The sequence below is a fragment of the Balearica regulorum genome, chromosome 8 (genome assembly GCF_011004875.1).
Source record: "Balearica regulorum gibbericeps isolate bBalReg1 chromosome 8, bBalReg1.pri, whole genome shotgun sequence".
Classification (NCBI taxonomy): domain Eukaryota; kingdom Metazoa; phylum Chordata; class Aves; order Gruiformes; family Gruidae; genus Balearica; species Balearica regulorum.
This window is the reverse complement of record NC_046191.1, coordinates 12370435-12385800: the sequence shown is the minus strand read 5'-3', so window position 1 is coordinate 12385800 and position 15366 is coordinate 12370435. Positions and strand designations below refer to the sequence as shown.

General features: G+C 54.6%; 1 protein-coding gene across 22 annotated transcripts in view; it reads left to right on the top strand.

The window, feature by feature from the left end:
* The window catches only part of PTPRF (protein tyrosine phosphatase receptor type F), a 389399-nt gene extending 378652 nt beyond the window's left edge, over positions 1–10747 (top strand). For all 22 annotated transcript variants that reach the window (XM_075759629.1, XM_075759626.1, XM_075759638.1 and 19 more), the window contains 8 exons: positions 931–1085; positions 2285–2570; positions 4418–4596; positions 7045–7171; positions 7399–7524; positions 8166–8320; positions 8776–8911; positions 9050–10747. In XM_075759629.1, the coding sequence (XP_075615744.1) occupies positions 931–1085; positions 2285–2570; positions 4418–4596; positions 7045–7171; positions 7399–7524; positions 8166–8320; positions 8776–8911; positions 9050–9118 (1233 nt within the window). In that variant the 3' untranslated portion in view covers positions 9119–10747. The remainder of the gene's footprint in view (positions 1–930; positions 1086–2284; positions 2571–4417; positions 4597–7044; positions 7172–7398; positions 7525–8165; positions 8321–8775; positions 8912–9049) is intronic.
* The last annotated feature ends 4619 nt before the right edge of the window (positions 10748–15366 follow it).

Genomic DNA, 15366 nt, shown 5'->3' with positions numbered 1-15366 from the left:
GTGCATCTGGCCACCACTGAATTTTGGCCAGGACACCTGCTGCTCTCCTGTATGCGTACAGACTCTGTGATGGGCCCCAGAGCGGGGCCATGCTCGCCTCTGGCGAGTGTACATGTAACAGCTGTCCTCCCATTAGAAGGACAACACGGGAAGCAGTGAATTTTTAGCACTCCTGTCACTAACAATGCAAATGTAGGGGCCTTGCTGATGTGTGCGCATGCCCTTCTCTCCTGTCTGCTGCGTACCTCATTAGTGTTTGGAAATCCCTTGGGGCATTGCTAGCAGCAGCGTGTCATGGCAATGCAAACAGGCTTTGCAGCAGGCTGCCTCCGTGCGTGACTGAGTCGGGGCCGTGCTGGCAGAGAGCACAGCAGTGTGCCATGGGGACACGCTCACACCCCAGGAAGGCACCTGGCCCCCAGCAGTCACCCAGCCAGTCCTACTGCATTGCTGCATAGATCACTCGGCCACACCTGACAGGAGCCGGGCAGCCTCTGCAGGCACAGGGCTGATCAGCCATCCCACAGAGACCCGTGTGCAGAGGAGCAGGGAGGGAACTGGCTGCTGTGGCCCTTCCATGCCTAGTGCCCGTTCTTCCCTGAACGAGCAGTGAGTACGCGGGTAGTGACCGTGTGCTGTGCAGAAAGGAGTCTTTCACCTTTCTGTCAGTCTGCTCCACTCCCACAGAGCTGCTCTGCTTTCTGTATCAGTTGGCTTTCTATACAGCATCCGTGTGTACAGATGCCTTGCAAGAAGCCTGTATTTTGCCTCCAAATTTTCAGTGGCAAAAGCCCAATACATGCATGATCACACACAGCATTACACGCCTGTTGCTACCCAGCCCCTGGGTACCTTGTTACCTCATCAGTGGGTTCCCATCCTACGATGAGACAGTTCTCATGCAAAACAACTCCTCTTTGTCTTCAACAGAACGGCTCCAGTGAGAAGCGAGAGCTGCGACAGTTCCAGTTCATGGCTTGGCCTGATCACGGGGTACCAGAATACCCAACCCCGATCTTAGCTTTCCTGCGACGGGTCAAGGCTTGTAACCCACCGGATGCTGGGCCCATGGTTGTCCATTGCAGGTAGGACTAAGTGTTTGTGAAGCTGCACCTGGAAACGTGCTGCTTGGCTGAAGGAGCTTTGGCCTGCCCTCATAAAAGTGGGGTCTCCTGTTCCTGCAGGGAAGGTTTCAGGGTACCAAAACACTTTTACAAAACTGCAATTACCATTTAAAAATGAAACGATCTGTGCCCAGCATAAGTACATGGTCCCTTTGAGAGGCACATCATTGACAGACACACATGCAGTGACCTCTACAAACATTCATACACGGTATTTACAGCAGAACTATTTTGCAGGGTAGAAAGGCAGCTCTTTAAGCAAAATATTAGTCCACTAAGGCTCAGCATCTTATCCAGGCAAGATTTATCTATACCAGCCAAGTGGGGACTATTACTGAACAAACCACTCCATCATTGCTCTTCCAGCATACGCCTTACCAGCAGTGTTTAATGCTCTTCTTTCATGCTCTGTTTCAGATGGGAGTGGGGTATAATTAACACACAAACAAGCTGTATTAAAGCCCTGTTAAGGATCTGACTTGCACCATAAATGAGGAAATGTCTAGCTGCGTATCTCTGCCTGTGTTTACATGTCATGATAGCATGTCTGTTGTTTTCAGGGTGTTCTCAGGGTGAGCAGTTTGGGGATTGCTACTGCCTTTCTAACGGACATGGAGGGGCATCCAGTGCTCGAGCAAAGGGCTCAGCATAGAAAGACGTCACCTCGCCTTTCTGCTTTCCCCTCTCGAGCTGGCTGTCCTCATTTTATGGGTTAGGAAACAGTGACCCAGGTTAGGGGACAAGCAGGCTTGAAATTATGGGCTTCACTGATGCCGAGGCCCAGCCTGGACTTTGGGTCTTCTGACTCCATGCACACGTACGCCGTCACTCTCCTGGCTGTTAAACACATTTCTCCTTCCCCCATGGTGGTGCTGCCAGCCACTGCAGGGACCAGCGGGGTGACACCATGTCCTTTCTGCTCCATCAGAGAAAGGGGGACAGCAGAAGGGCTGAGTAGCCCCCACATTCTCCTGTGCCTCTCTCCCTCACTCCTCCTGTCACCTCTTGTTTGGGGCTTAGCTCATCAGCCTTTAGTGTGGGAGCAGCCTTTACTCCCCTTTGTGGGCTCTAGGTCCAGGTGCTCTGTTAAGCAAGAGCAGAGCTTGTGTGGTGTTTGTAGGAGACGGTGTCATCTCAAGCCACCTGCTTTGTTCCCGCAGCGCTGGCGTGGGCCGAACTGGTTGCTTCATTGTCATTGACGCCATGCTGGAGCGGATGAAGCATGAGAAGACCGTGGACATCTATGGCCACGTGACGTGCATGCGCTCTCAGCGCAACTACATGGTGCAGACAGAGGACCAGTACATCTTCATCCACGAGGCCTTGCTGGAGGCAGCCACGTGTGGCAATACCGAGGTGCCTGCACGCAACCTCTTTGCTCACATCCAGAAGCTGACCCAGGTGCCACCAGGCGAGAGCGTTACTGCAATGGAGCTGGAATTCAAGGTAGGTGACAGAGCCCTGGCACCCCCCTTCCCCGGTGCCCTATCTCTGCCCGCACAGCCCCACCGAGCTGCTCGTCCAGGAGCTGGGAGAGGAGAGCCATGGATCATTACAGACAGTTATTCTTTTGTGTGCTTCTAAACCAGGTAGGCAGTGATTTAAAATACATTTGAATTGTAAAGCCTGTGTCAGCCATGGTCCCCCCTGGACTGGCAGCTTCTGGGGAGGATATAAAAGGCAGATGGATGCGCAGTTCTCAGCAGCACGTTCTGCTCTAGGTTCACTGTGTGGCAGGAGCTGCATCTGAAATCAGATGCAGATCGTGTTAGTGATAATTGATGTTACTGTGAACAACTTGTCTGGAAACAGCTCCAATTTAAATATGTGAGACGTTTATAGTCTCATTTCTTCAATGCTGAGCTCTGTTATCTTTTAACCACCTCGACACCCAGCCTCAGCATCTAAAATTGGTGAAGGCAGTGTTTTAAGGCACACTGTTTTTAAGAAGCCAAGCCCACATTTTGCTCTCTGTATCTGTGAATGCCTATTGCAGATATTTATTACAGCCTTGGAGATGGAAGTGAGCTCTGGTAAGCACCCATATTCTCAGATGAGGTGCATTAGTCCAGTGAAGTCGTGCAGGGGAATATAGCTCATGCAGGGACGCAGCAGACCATGCAGGTTGTGAAATGAACTGCAGCAATACGGCTTCACCATGGGGATTCCCTCCAAATGACAAAGGAGCAGGAGAGGCAAAATACTGACTTTCTGCATAACCTGGGGAAAGCTGAGCAGCTCTGTCCCATGGTCACCAGAGCTGCTGGTGTCCTGGGCTTGGCAGAGTAGAACATGCTGCATTAGTATCTCATGGTGACACCTGCCCTGAGGAACTCCTCAAGACAGCCACAGAATTAGACTCGACTCGAGCAGCCCTGTTGTAAGAACAACAAGAGTCTCTCTAGAACAGTAAGTGTCCACTGTGTGGGAAATCCTGCGGAGCAGGATGCAGGAGGGCCTCACATGGCTGCATCACTCTCCAAAGAGCAACCCTGCTCCTTCTGCAGGGAACCTCTGCCAGGGACCAGCTGCCACGCACAGAGAGAAGGGTAGTTCTGGAGATGCTGGAGAGAATCTTTTGGGGAAGGAAGAAAAAAAAAAAGAAATAAAAGAAAAAGGGGGAAAAAAATAAGAGGAACTTCTGTTTGAATGTCTCTGCCAGCAGATCTAAGTAACACATTTACCATGACTCCAGTTTACAGGGCTCAAAGAGAACCATAAAATGTCTCACAGTAACCCAAAATAGATCTTTTTTACCTAAAACTGTCACAATTCTCACATTTTTCTTGGGTTCTTCTGGGGTGAGAAGTAAATAGCAAGACTTTGTTGGAAGATGGAAAGCTTTCCTTCTCTGACACCACCACGCGTGTGTCCCTGGTTCAGCGAGGTACACAGCGTCATGGCCTGGCCCTTTGTGGGTCAGAGAGCTGCTGTGGGTCTCCACTCCTCTATGGGTGGCTTTGGGGCTGCACCAATGGGTCAATGCAGAGCCTAGAGCCATGCACTGAAAGCCAGCAGTGAGGCCAAGGCATACCGAGGTGTGCAGTGTCACGGTACTGAAAAACAGACTGATCTAGTGTGAAATAGAGCAGCTGGGTGCAGCCTCCTTGTAACGTGGTGGCAGAGCCCTTCATGTGGTCCAGAAAGGCCTAGTCCCCAGTGGCTGTCCCTCGATCAGAGGAGGGAGCGCAGCTGCATGCCCAGAGGGACTCCTGCCTGCCCTGCCTGCTGCCATTTTGCCCCCAGACTGATGCATCCACAGCAGGGGTCTGACATGTCTCCTCCTCTTTCAGCTGCTGGCCAACTCTAAAGCACATACCTCACGTTTCATCAGTGCCAACCTCCCATGCAACAAATTCAAGAACCGCCTCGTGAACATCATGCCATATGAGCTGACGAGAGTCTGTCTGCAGCCCATTCGGGGTGTCGAGGGCTCCGATTACATCAACGCCAGCTTCATAGATGGGTACAGGTAAGGACCACCTTAGGAACTGCTTGGAAGCTCTGCTTGGGAAGCTGGGCAGAGCTGCCTTCTCTTTCCCAAGGACTGGTCCTGGAGGTGGGCTGGGGATCACTTTGTTGCATTTAATCTATTTCCATCTTCTCAGACGCTCCAGTGCGTATAGTTACAATATGTGAAGACTGCTAGTGAGTGAGCACTGCCAGGCTGGCTTGTATTGCTGTAGACAGATGCCCACATGGCTGGGGTGGGAGGCTGTGCTGGCTTCTGTGGAGGTTTATAGTATCTTCTGGTAGGCATCCCTTGGCATGTGTTGTATTATCTGCAGCATCTAATGCAAACCTGCCCCCCCTCAGCTGTAGCACCCAGAGGCAGAAGTGTGCTTGCATTGCATGGCTGATCCAGACAGGACCCCAAGGCTCATTGTCCCATGTCTTGATTTTGGGGGGAGTCTGGATCCTCAGGCAGGGCACTCGGGCTGGACACTGGGGAGCCCATCACTGGGTTCTGCTCCCCAGGATACCTTTTAGAAAGCGCAAATTAAGATCTAGTGCAGCAATAATACTTACGGTTTCTCTATCCAACTGCTGGCATCGCATTCTCAGATGCTAAGTGCCGGGAGAAGAGAATGCAGGGAAACAGCTCAGTGGCCACATCGCCTTCCCAGCCAATCCCCGGACGCTAATCCAGACCAAATCCCAACGATGAACATACAAGGATCATTCCTGTCATCGCTTTGTACGCCATCACAGTAGGGTCACCCAGCGCAGGAGCGGGGGATACAACGATGGATGTGGCACGGTGCCTCTCCAGCTTGGCTCTGCCCAAATGCTTCTTATGGCCTGGTGGCCTCGCGGGAGCAACAGCCACTGCCAAAGGGAACAGATGTTGGTGCAGCCAGGCCAGCGGCTCTGTGCCTCTGTCCCTGCTCCAGCAGCTGAGCCCAGAAAGGGTTCCCAGGGGGAAGGGCTACAAGGAGCCAAGAGTGGGCAAGGAGCAGAAGGGGAGCAACCCTGGGAGCATCCCAACACAGCAAAGCCTCAGCAAGCCAGGCTCCTGCAGGGTGGGACAGAGTAATGGGGGAGGATGAAGTTGCTGGAGAAAAGCTGTCACAGAGCAGCCTCTGCTCCCTCCTGCCTGTGTGGCTCCGAGCCGGCCAGCACCATGTCATTACTGCGGCTGCCTGCCTATGCACCCACCCCAGCAGCCCAGGGTCTGGCAGGCGGGCTGCAGACACTGTGTCCTGGCTCCAGAGCTATTAAGAGCGATCCTGGTTTTTGCCCTTTGGTGACGCTATGGAGGGAGGGCTGCCAGCACAGCAGGTGGTACCATTTCATGTGCTACCTACCCATCCCTGAAGAGCACTGTCATCTCTTCCCGTCCTTTCTTTTGAACCGAGCAATCTTCTCTGTATTATCTAAAGAGATCAGTTGGCCCAAGGTCCTGCAAACATCACTGATACTGCATCTTTATTAGCTCTCTTGTTTCATTCTGCACCCCTACTCCCTGCTTTTTATGATGTCTTATAAATCCACCTTGAAGCAGCCCCTGTCTTCATCCTGCACATTACAGCTGTCCTGCAGCACGTTCATTAATTTTTAGCACCAGCAGAGAGATGAAATGCTGGATGGGAGGATGGATGGGAGGATGCCGCCCCTCGTCCCGCGGGCTCCGGCGCCCCGCAGTGGTGAAGCAGGCGTGCCCGGCGTGCCAGACTGGATGCTCAGCAAAGCCAAAGAACCAGCACGCTGGAGCTGGCCCTTCTCAGAGCCCAAAGCATCGAGGGTGCTTTCTTCAGGGGGGGTGCTGGGCTGGGTCAGATCAAGCTCTGCTTTCACACAGGACATTTTGAGAGATGCTCTGGTTTGCAGTGGAACCGAGGACAAATTTGAAAGCTTCAGAGAAGCTGGCAAAATTGTATTTGTGGTTTCCACACTGCTCTAGTTATTAGCTGGCATGCGTGATCCAGGTGACCTGATTCAGTTGCTCTGTGTCTTCCCATGCAATGGGAGGGACAGTGGGTGCTGCTGAGAGTAAATGTGCAGGAACCCAGGGGTGCTGCTGGGATTGTCCCCCAAGCCTCTCCTTTCAGCCCGGATGGGTGCTGGCAGCCCGCTCATGTGGGCCTGGGTGCTGAGAAAGCTCTTAGTGCAGTGGTGCTAGAGACAAGCAGCAGCAAGAGGCTGGGCTGGGACACTCACCCCAGGAAGGACTAGCAGCCTTTCTGGATCCTGCACCCACTGATGCCCACTGCATCTGTGGGGAGCACTTGGAAGACGTGCTGGGCAGGCTCATCCCTCCCCCAGAGTCCATGGCTGATCCTAGAGACCTGCCTCCTGCAGCTGCATTGCCAGCCCTGCTCCCAGTTGCACAGAGCCCCTGCCTCCAGCCCACCAGCCCCTGGGACAGCTGCTGCCCACTTCCCAGGTGCTGGTCTGAGCACTGTTCTGTTTGTCACAGGCAGCAGAAGGCCTACATCGCCACGCAGGGACCGCTGGCTGAGACCACAGAGGATTTCTGGCGGATGCTCTGGGAGCACAACTCCACCATCGTGGTGATGTTGACAAAGCTGCGTGAGATGGGCCGGGTACGAATCCTGCTCGGGGGACAAGGGGGCTGTGTGGCTGCTGTCTGTGGGCACAACCTCTCAGCTCACCCCAGTCTGTTCCCAGTACCAGCCGCTCTGGGCCAGCCTCCTGCTGGCGTATCCCATGGCTGACCCTGTGGCCTCACAGCTACATATGCTCCCAAGGAGTGGGAGGGAGGAGTGGCAGCTTGCCAGTGCTCATGTCTTACCATGCTCCTCATCCACAGGAGAAATGCCATCAGTACTGGCCTGCAGAGCGCTCTGCCCGGTACCAGTACTTCGTGGTGGACCCCATGGCAGAGTACAACATGCCGCAGTACATCCTCCGGGAGTTCAAGGTGACGGATGCCAGGGTGAGTGCAACTGCTGGCTCCCCAGCTCCCCTGCCCCCCGTGCCTCTGCCCCACCTCTGCTCTGCCCCGTGCCTGCAGCAGCTCCTGGAGGGACCAGAAAGCAAGGTGCTGCCTTGCGCTGCAGGCAGAAGGGACTGCTGCCCCTCACCTGCTGCTCCTCTCACAGCAAGTTCCTTCCTTGCCAGCTGCATCAGCCCTGGTGAGCAGCTCACTGATCCCTGTCAGCACCAGACCCTGCCTTGCCTGTGCTGTGCACGTGGGCAAGCATTTAACACGGGCTCCCCTGCACCTGGCGTCTCCATGTGCAGCATCTGACTGGGCGCAGGACCCCTGTGTCACAGCAAACGTGGTGCTGGGGTGGAGCTGGACCCCAAAGAGGACCAGGGCCCAACAGACCTTGCAGGGGCCCAAAGTTCTGCTTCGCTCGGCCGCCCTGGGGTGAACATGAGAGAGCAGAGGCAGGCCCTGAACACTCAGTGAAAAATCTGCCTGGGCTCATCCATGGCCTGTGCACCCTCTCACCTGGCCTGGGCAAGGGGGTCTGAGAGCAAGTCAGCAGCATCAGTGCTGAGGGGAGTGAGATCAGCCCCTCTTGCTGTCTCCTCACCCACGGTTCACGTCTAACGCCCTTGTTCCCACAGGACGGCCAGTCACGGACCATCCGCCAGTTCCAGTTCACAGACTGGCCTGAGCAGGGAGTGCCAAAGACGGGAGAGGGCTTCATCGACTTCATTGGGCAGGTGCACAAGACCAAGGAGCAGTTTGGGCAGGACGGGCCCATCACGGTGCACTGCAGGTGAGTGGGAACAGGTCAGCGCCCACCTCTGCCTTCGGAGATGTCCCCTACCTCGCTCACCCTAGCTGCTGCCAGCTCCCCTGCACATGGTGCCCCTCCTGCATGCCGCTGGCAAGAGGCAGGCAGGGGACAAAGAGGCGACAACATCCATGGGTGCCACTGGCAGCCTTTGTGCCAGGTGACTAGACTAGCCCTGTGCCCTGGTGGTACTGATTTGTAGCCCCTTGGAGGAGTCCTAGGGCAGGGCAGGATGCCACAGCAGCTTGGCCCAGAGGCGAGGCAGAATCGGTGGGCCCCATGGGGCTGGGGGTGCCTTTGTCTGGCAATGTCCCTGTGGCCTCGCCTGGCCCCACTGTGCAGGTCCCCTTGCTCCATGAGCTTGCACCACTCGTAGGAGCTCTGCAGAGCCTCGCTGGGGCTGGCAGGTCTCTAACGGCACCTCTTGCTCTGCGCAGCGCTGGGGTCGGGCGCACAGGCGTGTTCATCACGCTCAGCATCGTGCTGGAGAGGATGCGCTACGAGGGGGTGGTGGACATGTTCCAGACGGTGAAGACCTTGCGAACGCAGCGGCCAGCCATGGTGCAGACAGAGGTGAGTGACCCCTCCTCCCCAGGGTGGTGGGAGATCTGTGGGCAAAGGGAGGGGAGCCGGCATCTCTGGATGTTAAACCCCGCTACCTGATGTCCTTGGGTCGCTGCTTCTCACGCTTCCTCCCTTGTTGCCTTGCAGGACCAGTACCAGCTGTGCTACAGAGCGGCACTGGAGTATCTCGGCAGCTTCGACCACTATGCAACGTAACTAGTGCTTTCCTCCAGTCGCGGTGGGGATGCCTAGGAGTGGAGATGGGTCCCTCTGAGCCAGAGCCGCCCATTCCTCAGTCCTTCTGTACAGACGGAGGTGCTGCCCAGGCAGCAGACCTCCACGCCAACCAGTTCTGACCACGGCATTTAGGAACTTCGCCCCAGCGCCAAATGAGGGAATCCGACTCCAAAATCATTTCCAGTCTCTGGCTGAATTTCTGCTCATGTGCATCTCTCGCCCTCTCTCATGCGACTGCATTTCACAGCCAGGCTTTAGGTGGGTGGAATGGGATCTTTTTTTTAAACATGTAAAATAGTTACTAGTGGTTTTTATAATCTCCTCTCTCTTTATTTTTTATTTTTTGCAAGTCTTAATGTTTTGCCCAGGCAGAACTGGACCCACCAAACCTTTGGGAGTTGGTTGTTGGTTTTTTTTTTTCATTTCCTTTCGCTTTTATATTTTTTACTGTCCTGTGTTTTATTTCAGCCCAGTCACTGCTGGTTCTGCCCATTTTAGTGCAGCTTCCTTGGTAATTTGCAGCAGCTGGCTTGTGGTTCCTGCCCGGCTCCATTCCCCGTAGGCTGCTTTTTAATCCTCTGTAGAATATGAAATTTCATGGAACTGGACCTAAGCTACCAATTATTTTTTTAGCCTTTCCCTCCCCCCCATTATTTCCTGAGTAGGTTTGGGTTTGGGACAGCATGTGGGGTCGCCGGAGAGGCGGTCCCCTTTGTCAGCTGGAAACTGTTCAGTCCTATTACGATGCGTGTTAAAACCGATCCAGTGACCGTGTGTATTGGCAGATCCCGATATGACGTGAGTTGTCGTCGCCTTGTTTGTGAGAGACCCGAAATCCCAGGCTCCGGGCTTCGGAGCCTCTTTTTGTGTGTCTCGCGGGGAAGGGGGCAGGAGAAGTGAGTGGGTCTCACGCTTCCCCAGGGAGGGGATGGAAAGAGCGAGATATGGCCTTTTTTTGTTAATCCCGCGGTTCTATGCGTGCAAGCGCCATTCTGTCACCTCTCACCAGTGAAGTGCATCGGAGCATTTACAAAGGCAAGGAGCACAAGGCCAGCCGCCCCCAGAGCGGAGCCAGGCAGGCTCTCTTTGGAAAGCAGGGTACTGCAGGGAAGGGGAGGGGAGTACACATGGCTTCAGAGGTTGGGTGTATCTATAATTTCTGCTATCCTGCAAATGTTAAAAGTCACTAGAATATTGTACTTTCCGCTACTTCAGGACGTTCTAATGAACCAATGTGGCAAGACTACTGGACTTAATTTAATGGTACTATATATTAATACTCCTTATTATATCACGCTTGCACTAAAGACAGGGAGTGAGCAGCCCTCTTTCGAGTGCATTGAGTTATGAATAAAGGTGGTGGAAGGGTATCTAATTGTATTATCACATGTATTCCGAATGTTAAGAATCCAAACTACGTTGAAATCAGCAATCCAGGGTTGGTAATGTTGGAGGACACATTCATTTTTACCTTGTGGATGCATAGTGCTGTAGGGGTCACTGTTGTATACAGTCTGTTTTCTATTTGTTAATAAAAAAAAAAAAAATCTACAGCATCATTGCATAATTCTTGATGTTAATAAATTTGAATAATCAGGTTTCATACAAGCTGGCTTTGCTGTCTGTTTCTTCAGCAATAATCGGAGGCCGTGGAGTCCCCTGGAGATGGGCATGCTCCCCAGCCTGTTGCCAGAGAAGTCCTTTCCCACAGGCACATCGCAGCCACAAGTGCTCCACATTTTCCGCAGGGACGCTGTGCCAGCAGGGAGCTCAGAGACCCTCTGTGCCAGCCCCCTTTTTGTGTGTGTGTGTATGCTCACCTCCTGCCCACCTGCAGCTGTACCGAGGTGCACCGAGAGCCCTCAGTTCTTGGCACCTGCAGGAATGGCTCCTGCCAAGCCTCTCTCTGCAGCTGTGGCCCTCTTTGGGTCCCCTCCACTTCCCAAAGGATAGATCATTCCCACCAGGAGGAAGCCAGTAGCCGCTTTCTGCCCAGGCCATGCTCTGCATAAGCTGTCCCACTGGTGGCTAGGGCCTGAGAGCTGCTCTACTGCCAGTTACTAATCCTCAGAGGACCCCAGGGTGTAGCAGGATACGGCCCTGGGGTGATGCTGAGCTTTGCTGGAAGCACATCTACCTGCACCCCCTTGCTGGCCAGCATGCTGGCTGCGGGACCAGGCTGGACTTTGCTTGTGGGTTTGCAGGAAAGAGAGGGGTCGGTGGTGGTGGGTTTGGTGGCAATGTCAGTCCTGGATGAGGCTGAGACATTGCCAGCCTCTTGGGATGCTGCAGTAACACTGTTCTGCAGCGCTGAGCAGTTGTGAATGCATTTAGTGCTCAGCAGTAAAACCACCGCCTGGCCCCTTCCTGCAGAGCAGCACCCGAGGACGTTGAGGTGTGAACCTCCTGCGGAGGCATGTGGCTGTGCCCGTGGTGTGTGGGCCGGCCGGCCCCAGCCCTGCCTACACGTGAACTGCAAACCCCTGGTCAGTGCCGGCTCCTAGAGAGAGCAGCACCTGCAAACAGCACCAGCGTGCAAGGGAGGGCCAGTGCAAGGGGCAGCACCACAGGCCAGGGCCTGAGGAAGCCAAATCTGCCCTGACCAGCATGTGCACGATGGGTGGAAGCGTGTGGCAGACAGACTGATGAGCTTTTCCCTGACGTGACTGTGGGCACCTCCTTACTGACTCCTTGCTGACTTTGCTGGAGCTCAGTGACACGTGGTGCTTCCTGCCCGGCCAGACCGGTGCCTGAGCAAGTGCCAGATGCAAAATGGTGTTTTCCCCTCACTCAGCTGGTTCCTACCCCGGTGCTTCACCCCTGGGGTGACCTGAGGCTGATGAAGCCTTTCCCTGGCTCTGCTGTTGGGCAGCCCCACTCGAGGATGCAAACCCGAGGGCAAAGCAAGCTCCTACAGCACGTGTGCGCAGGCGTGTGCATGCATGCACGTCCCAGCACCACTGGCATCAGGACGCTTTGCTTTGCACCGCCACCAGGGCCCAGGATGGCAAGGCTACACGGCCACGCATGCACCTGCTCATATGCGGGTGTGTTTGGGGAGGAAGGACACCATGCTAAGCATCACGCTTTGGGAAGCCAGCCAGCTGGGAAGCAGGGAGCGAGCAGCAAGAATACTTTGGCTGTGCCGGTAAACCACAGCTGGTGACGATGCTTTCGCCACATGGATGTGCCACTCACTGAGCACTGACCGGGCACTGCCATGTGCACAGCTCAAACCTCTGCTTCAAATGCAGCGATTTGCTTTCACCAAAAGCGGCAGTTGGCAGAACGCCTGTATATATGCACATGTACCTTCTTTCCCGTTGTCCAAGAACACTCGGGGTTTCCCTCCCTGTTTGATGCCGTGTTCTTAGCCCAAACCTTTGATAGCTGACCCAGGGAAAACGTGAGGGAACAAACACTCCTGTGGGCTCCACTTCTCTGCCATGTGTAAGGCTTGGTGACTTTTTCAGGTGGTCAACGAGCTTACCTGTGGGCTGAGACAGGAGAAGGGAGAGACAGAGAACGAGCATCTCAGCACAGACCACGCTGGGAATAACATGACCAAGCCCGGGCCACTGCAGCAAGGCTATTGCTGGTAGGCACTGTCTAGGTACTTACACTGCGGAGATGAAGCCATGCAGCCAAAGCCTTGTGCTGGGCTTGCAGGGCCAAGAAAGACTCGGCATGCAGGGGGCCAGGAGGCCCCCAAAGTGTGAGGCAAAGGCAACTGCTGCCAGTGGGGGAAGTCCCACTCACTCATCCTCCTCACAAAAAGCCCAAACTTCTCCCCTAAAGCCAGCTCGTCCCAAAGGGGATGGAGTCCTATGAGTTTGAAAGTGCCTATTTCTTTAACATTTATTTCCATTTATCTCTGCGTATCTCACAAAATAAAAGGGGAAGACAAAAAAAAAAAGACTAAGGTACAGTGGACCAGGTACAATGGACAGACAGGGAGGCTAACCCAGTCTGCCCTCAGAGCCAGCGCCATGGCTTGTGCCGTGCTCCACTCTGCCTCTTCCCAGGGCCTGGACTCCGAGCCTAGGCTGCGGTGCTTAGCTTTCCCTGCCCACAAAGGATTTGTCCTAGCTGGTGGGGTTTTGCCCCATCTTCTTTAGTAGCAGTTTGAGACTTCCTCCATCTGGTATCAGCCTGGCTTCACAGCGCCATGCTGTGCTCCGGATCTGAAGGGAATGGTCCCGAGATGGAGCCATAAGGTGGCGTTTGGCCTCTTCCCTTTGGAGTCTCTCTGACAGACCAACCATATTCGCACTGAGCAATGGAGCTGGGCAGTTACTGCTGGCTTTTTTTTTTTCCCTAGCAAAAATTTTCCATTCCTTAATTGTAGCAGGTAGCCCTAATGCAGCCTCAGATAAGCAGCTTTGTAAAGGGCACAGTTTGGCAGGTGGGACAGCAGCTAAATGGCAGCTAGTCAAAGGTGAATTCCTGGGCACTGAGGTGCTCTTCTGCTCTTTCTGTTTTCATTTTTTGTATTCATTCCATCGATACCTGTAGCAAGATTGCTGCATAGACCCTGCCTAGGCTTGGCTTGCCGCCTAGTGATGCTAAATCATAGGATCATAGGATGGTTTGGATTGGAAGGGATCTTTAAAGATTGTCTAGTCCAAACAACATCCTGCCCAAGCACTTGCCCTTTGGGCTTCCATTACTTTAAATTTTGTTTTTTTCAAGGGCAAAATAGTTGTTAAATAAGGAAAAGAAACAGCTGCACCACTGAACAAATCTGAACTTACTCTGCGCTGTAGCTTGGCAACTCCTTCCCCCACAGTCCTGCTCTCAGCAACATTGCCATTTTCAGTTGTAAAATTTCCCCTCCAGCTGTAGGAGCCTGAGCATTTTGCCTGCTGTGATTTTTTTTTTTTTTTAATCCACCTTGTGGTTCTGGTCTGTATGCCTGGCAATGCAGCATCTGAGTGGGTCAGAGAGGCAGCAGACCACAGGAAAGTTCACTGTATTGGGTTGGCACTTTGGTAAGTCTTTCAGGGCTGCTTCATGCCAGAGCATGACACTGCAGGAAACACATATTGGGAGAAACATACAGGGAAATTAGGGTTTTGTTTAGGTATGACAGGCATGAGGGACTGAGGGTGGTCTCTGAAGATGGTTATGAGCTCGTTCTGGTGGGTTGTGCTTACTTTCAGGGTTGCCTATTGGCACTTACACATTCAAAAAGCATTTAGTACAACATGAACTGTGAAAGTAGCAGCCAGTCCCAGCCAAGGGAGGTCAGGATCCCTAGGCAGGCTCTGTCAAGCATTCAGCCTTGTCCACACTTGAAAGCATTTGCTGCTAAAGCCATACCGTCAGCTCCCAATCCTCAGCACAACGGTGGTGGATTATCGACGACATGTGCTGGCCACAGGGGACTTTTCCACGTTTCTATCACCTGACCGACCTGCGCTGGCGAAGCTCCCTCACGTGGGCCGCGCCTGGCGCCAGTCCAGCCCCAGGTTGCGTTGCTGCCGGAAGTTTGCGTAGTATCGAATTCTACTGTGGCTTTGCTTACAGACAGCAATTGTAGGAGTGCAATTAGCTCGGTTAATACGTTCAGCTGGCACATGTCTATTGTGTGTCACCACTCAGCGCCCAAAAACCATTAGCTCACTGCAGCACCCATTTATACAGGATTAATGCCCAGCACTTCCGACAGCGTTAACCGTGCCTGCACGACCGGCTGCACCGGCTGCGTGCTCCGCAGCGCCGTGAAGGCCCCCTGGGTGTCCCGTGCTGCCGGCCCCGGGCCCTGCCGCCCTCACCGGCCGCTCGGGGCGGGCCCGGGGCCCCTGCACCGGGACTGCACGCTGCAGCCTCACACGTCTGACAGCAAACGGCTGCTGCGCGAGCGGGCGAGGCTCCTCTCCCCGCTCGGCCGGTCCAGCCCGGCCTCTCCCCTGAGGGCAGGACCGGGGAGCCCCGCGGAGGCCGGGCCTGCCCTGGATCGCTGCGAGACTGAACAGTCGTGCTGCCCTCGGGCCTGGGCTCTGCACCCACCCCTGGCGGACGTCCCTGGGGACCAGGAAGCGGGGTCTGGGCGGGGCACGGCTGTGCCGGCCCGCCCGCCGCGACTGCCATGAGGGCCCCGGCTGGCCCCGGCCCGGTCCGGCCTCCCCGGGCGCCTCGAGTAGGCCTGGGCCTCCCTAGCAACCGCCCCCTAGCGACAGCCGCCGGCCCGTCCCTCGGCCCGTCCGCCTAGCAACCGCCCCGCT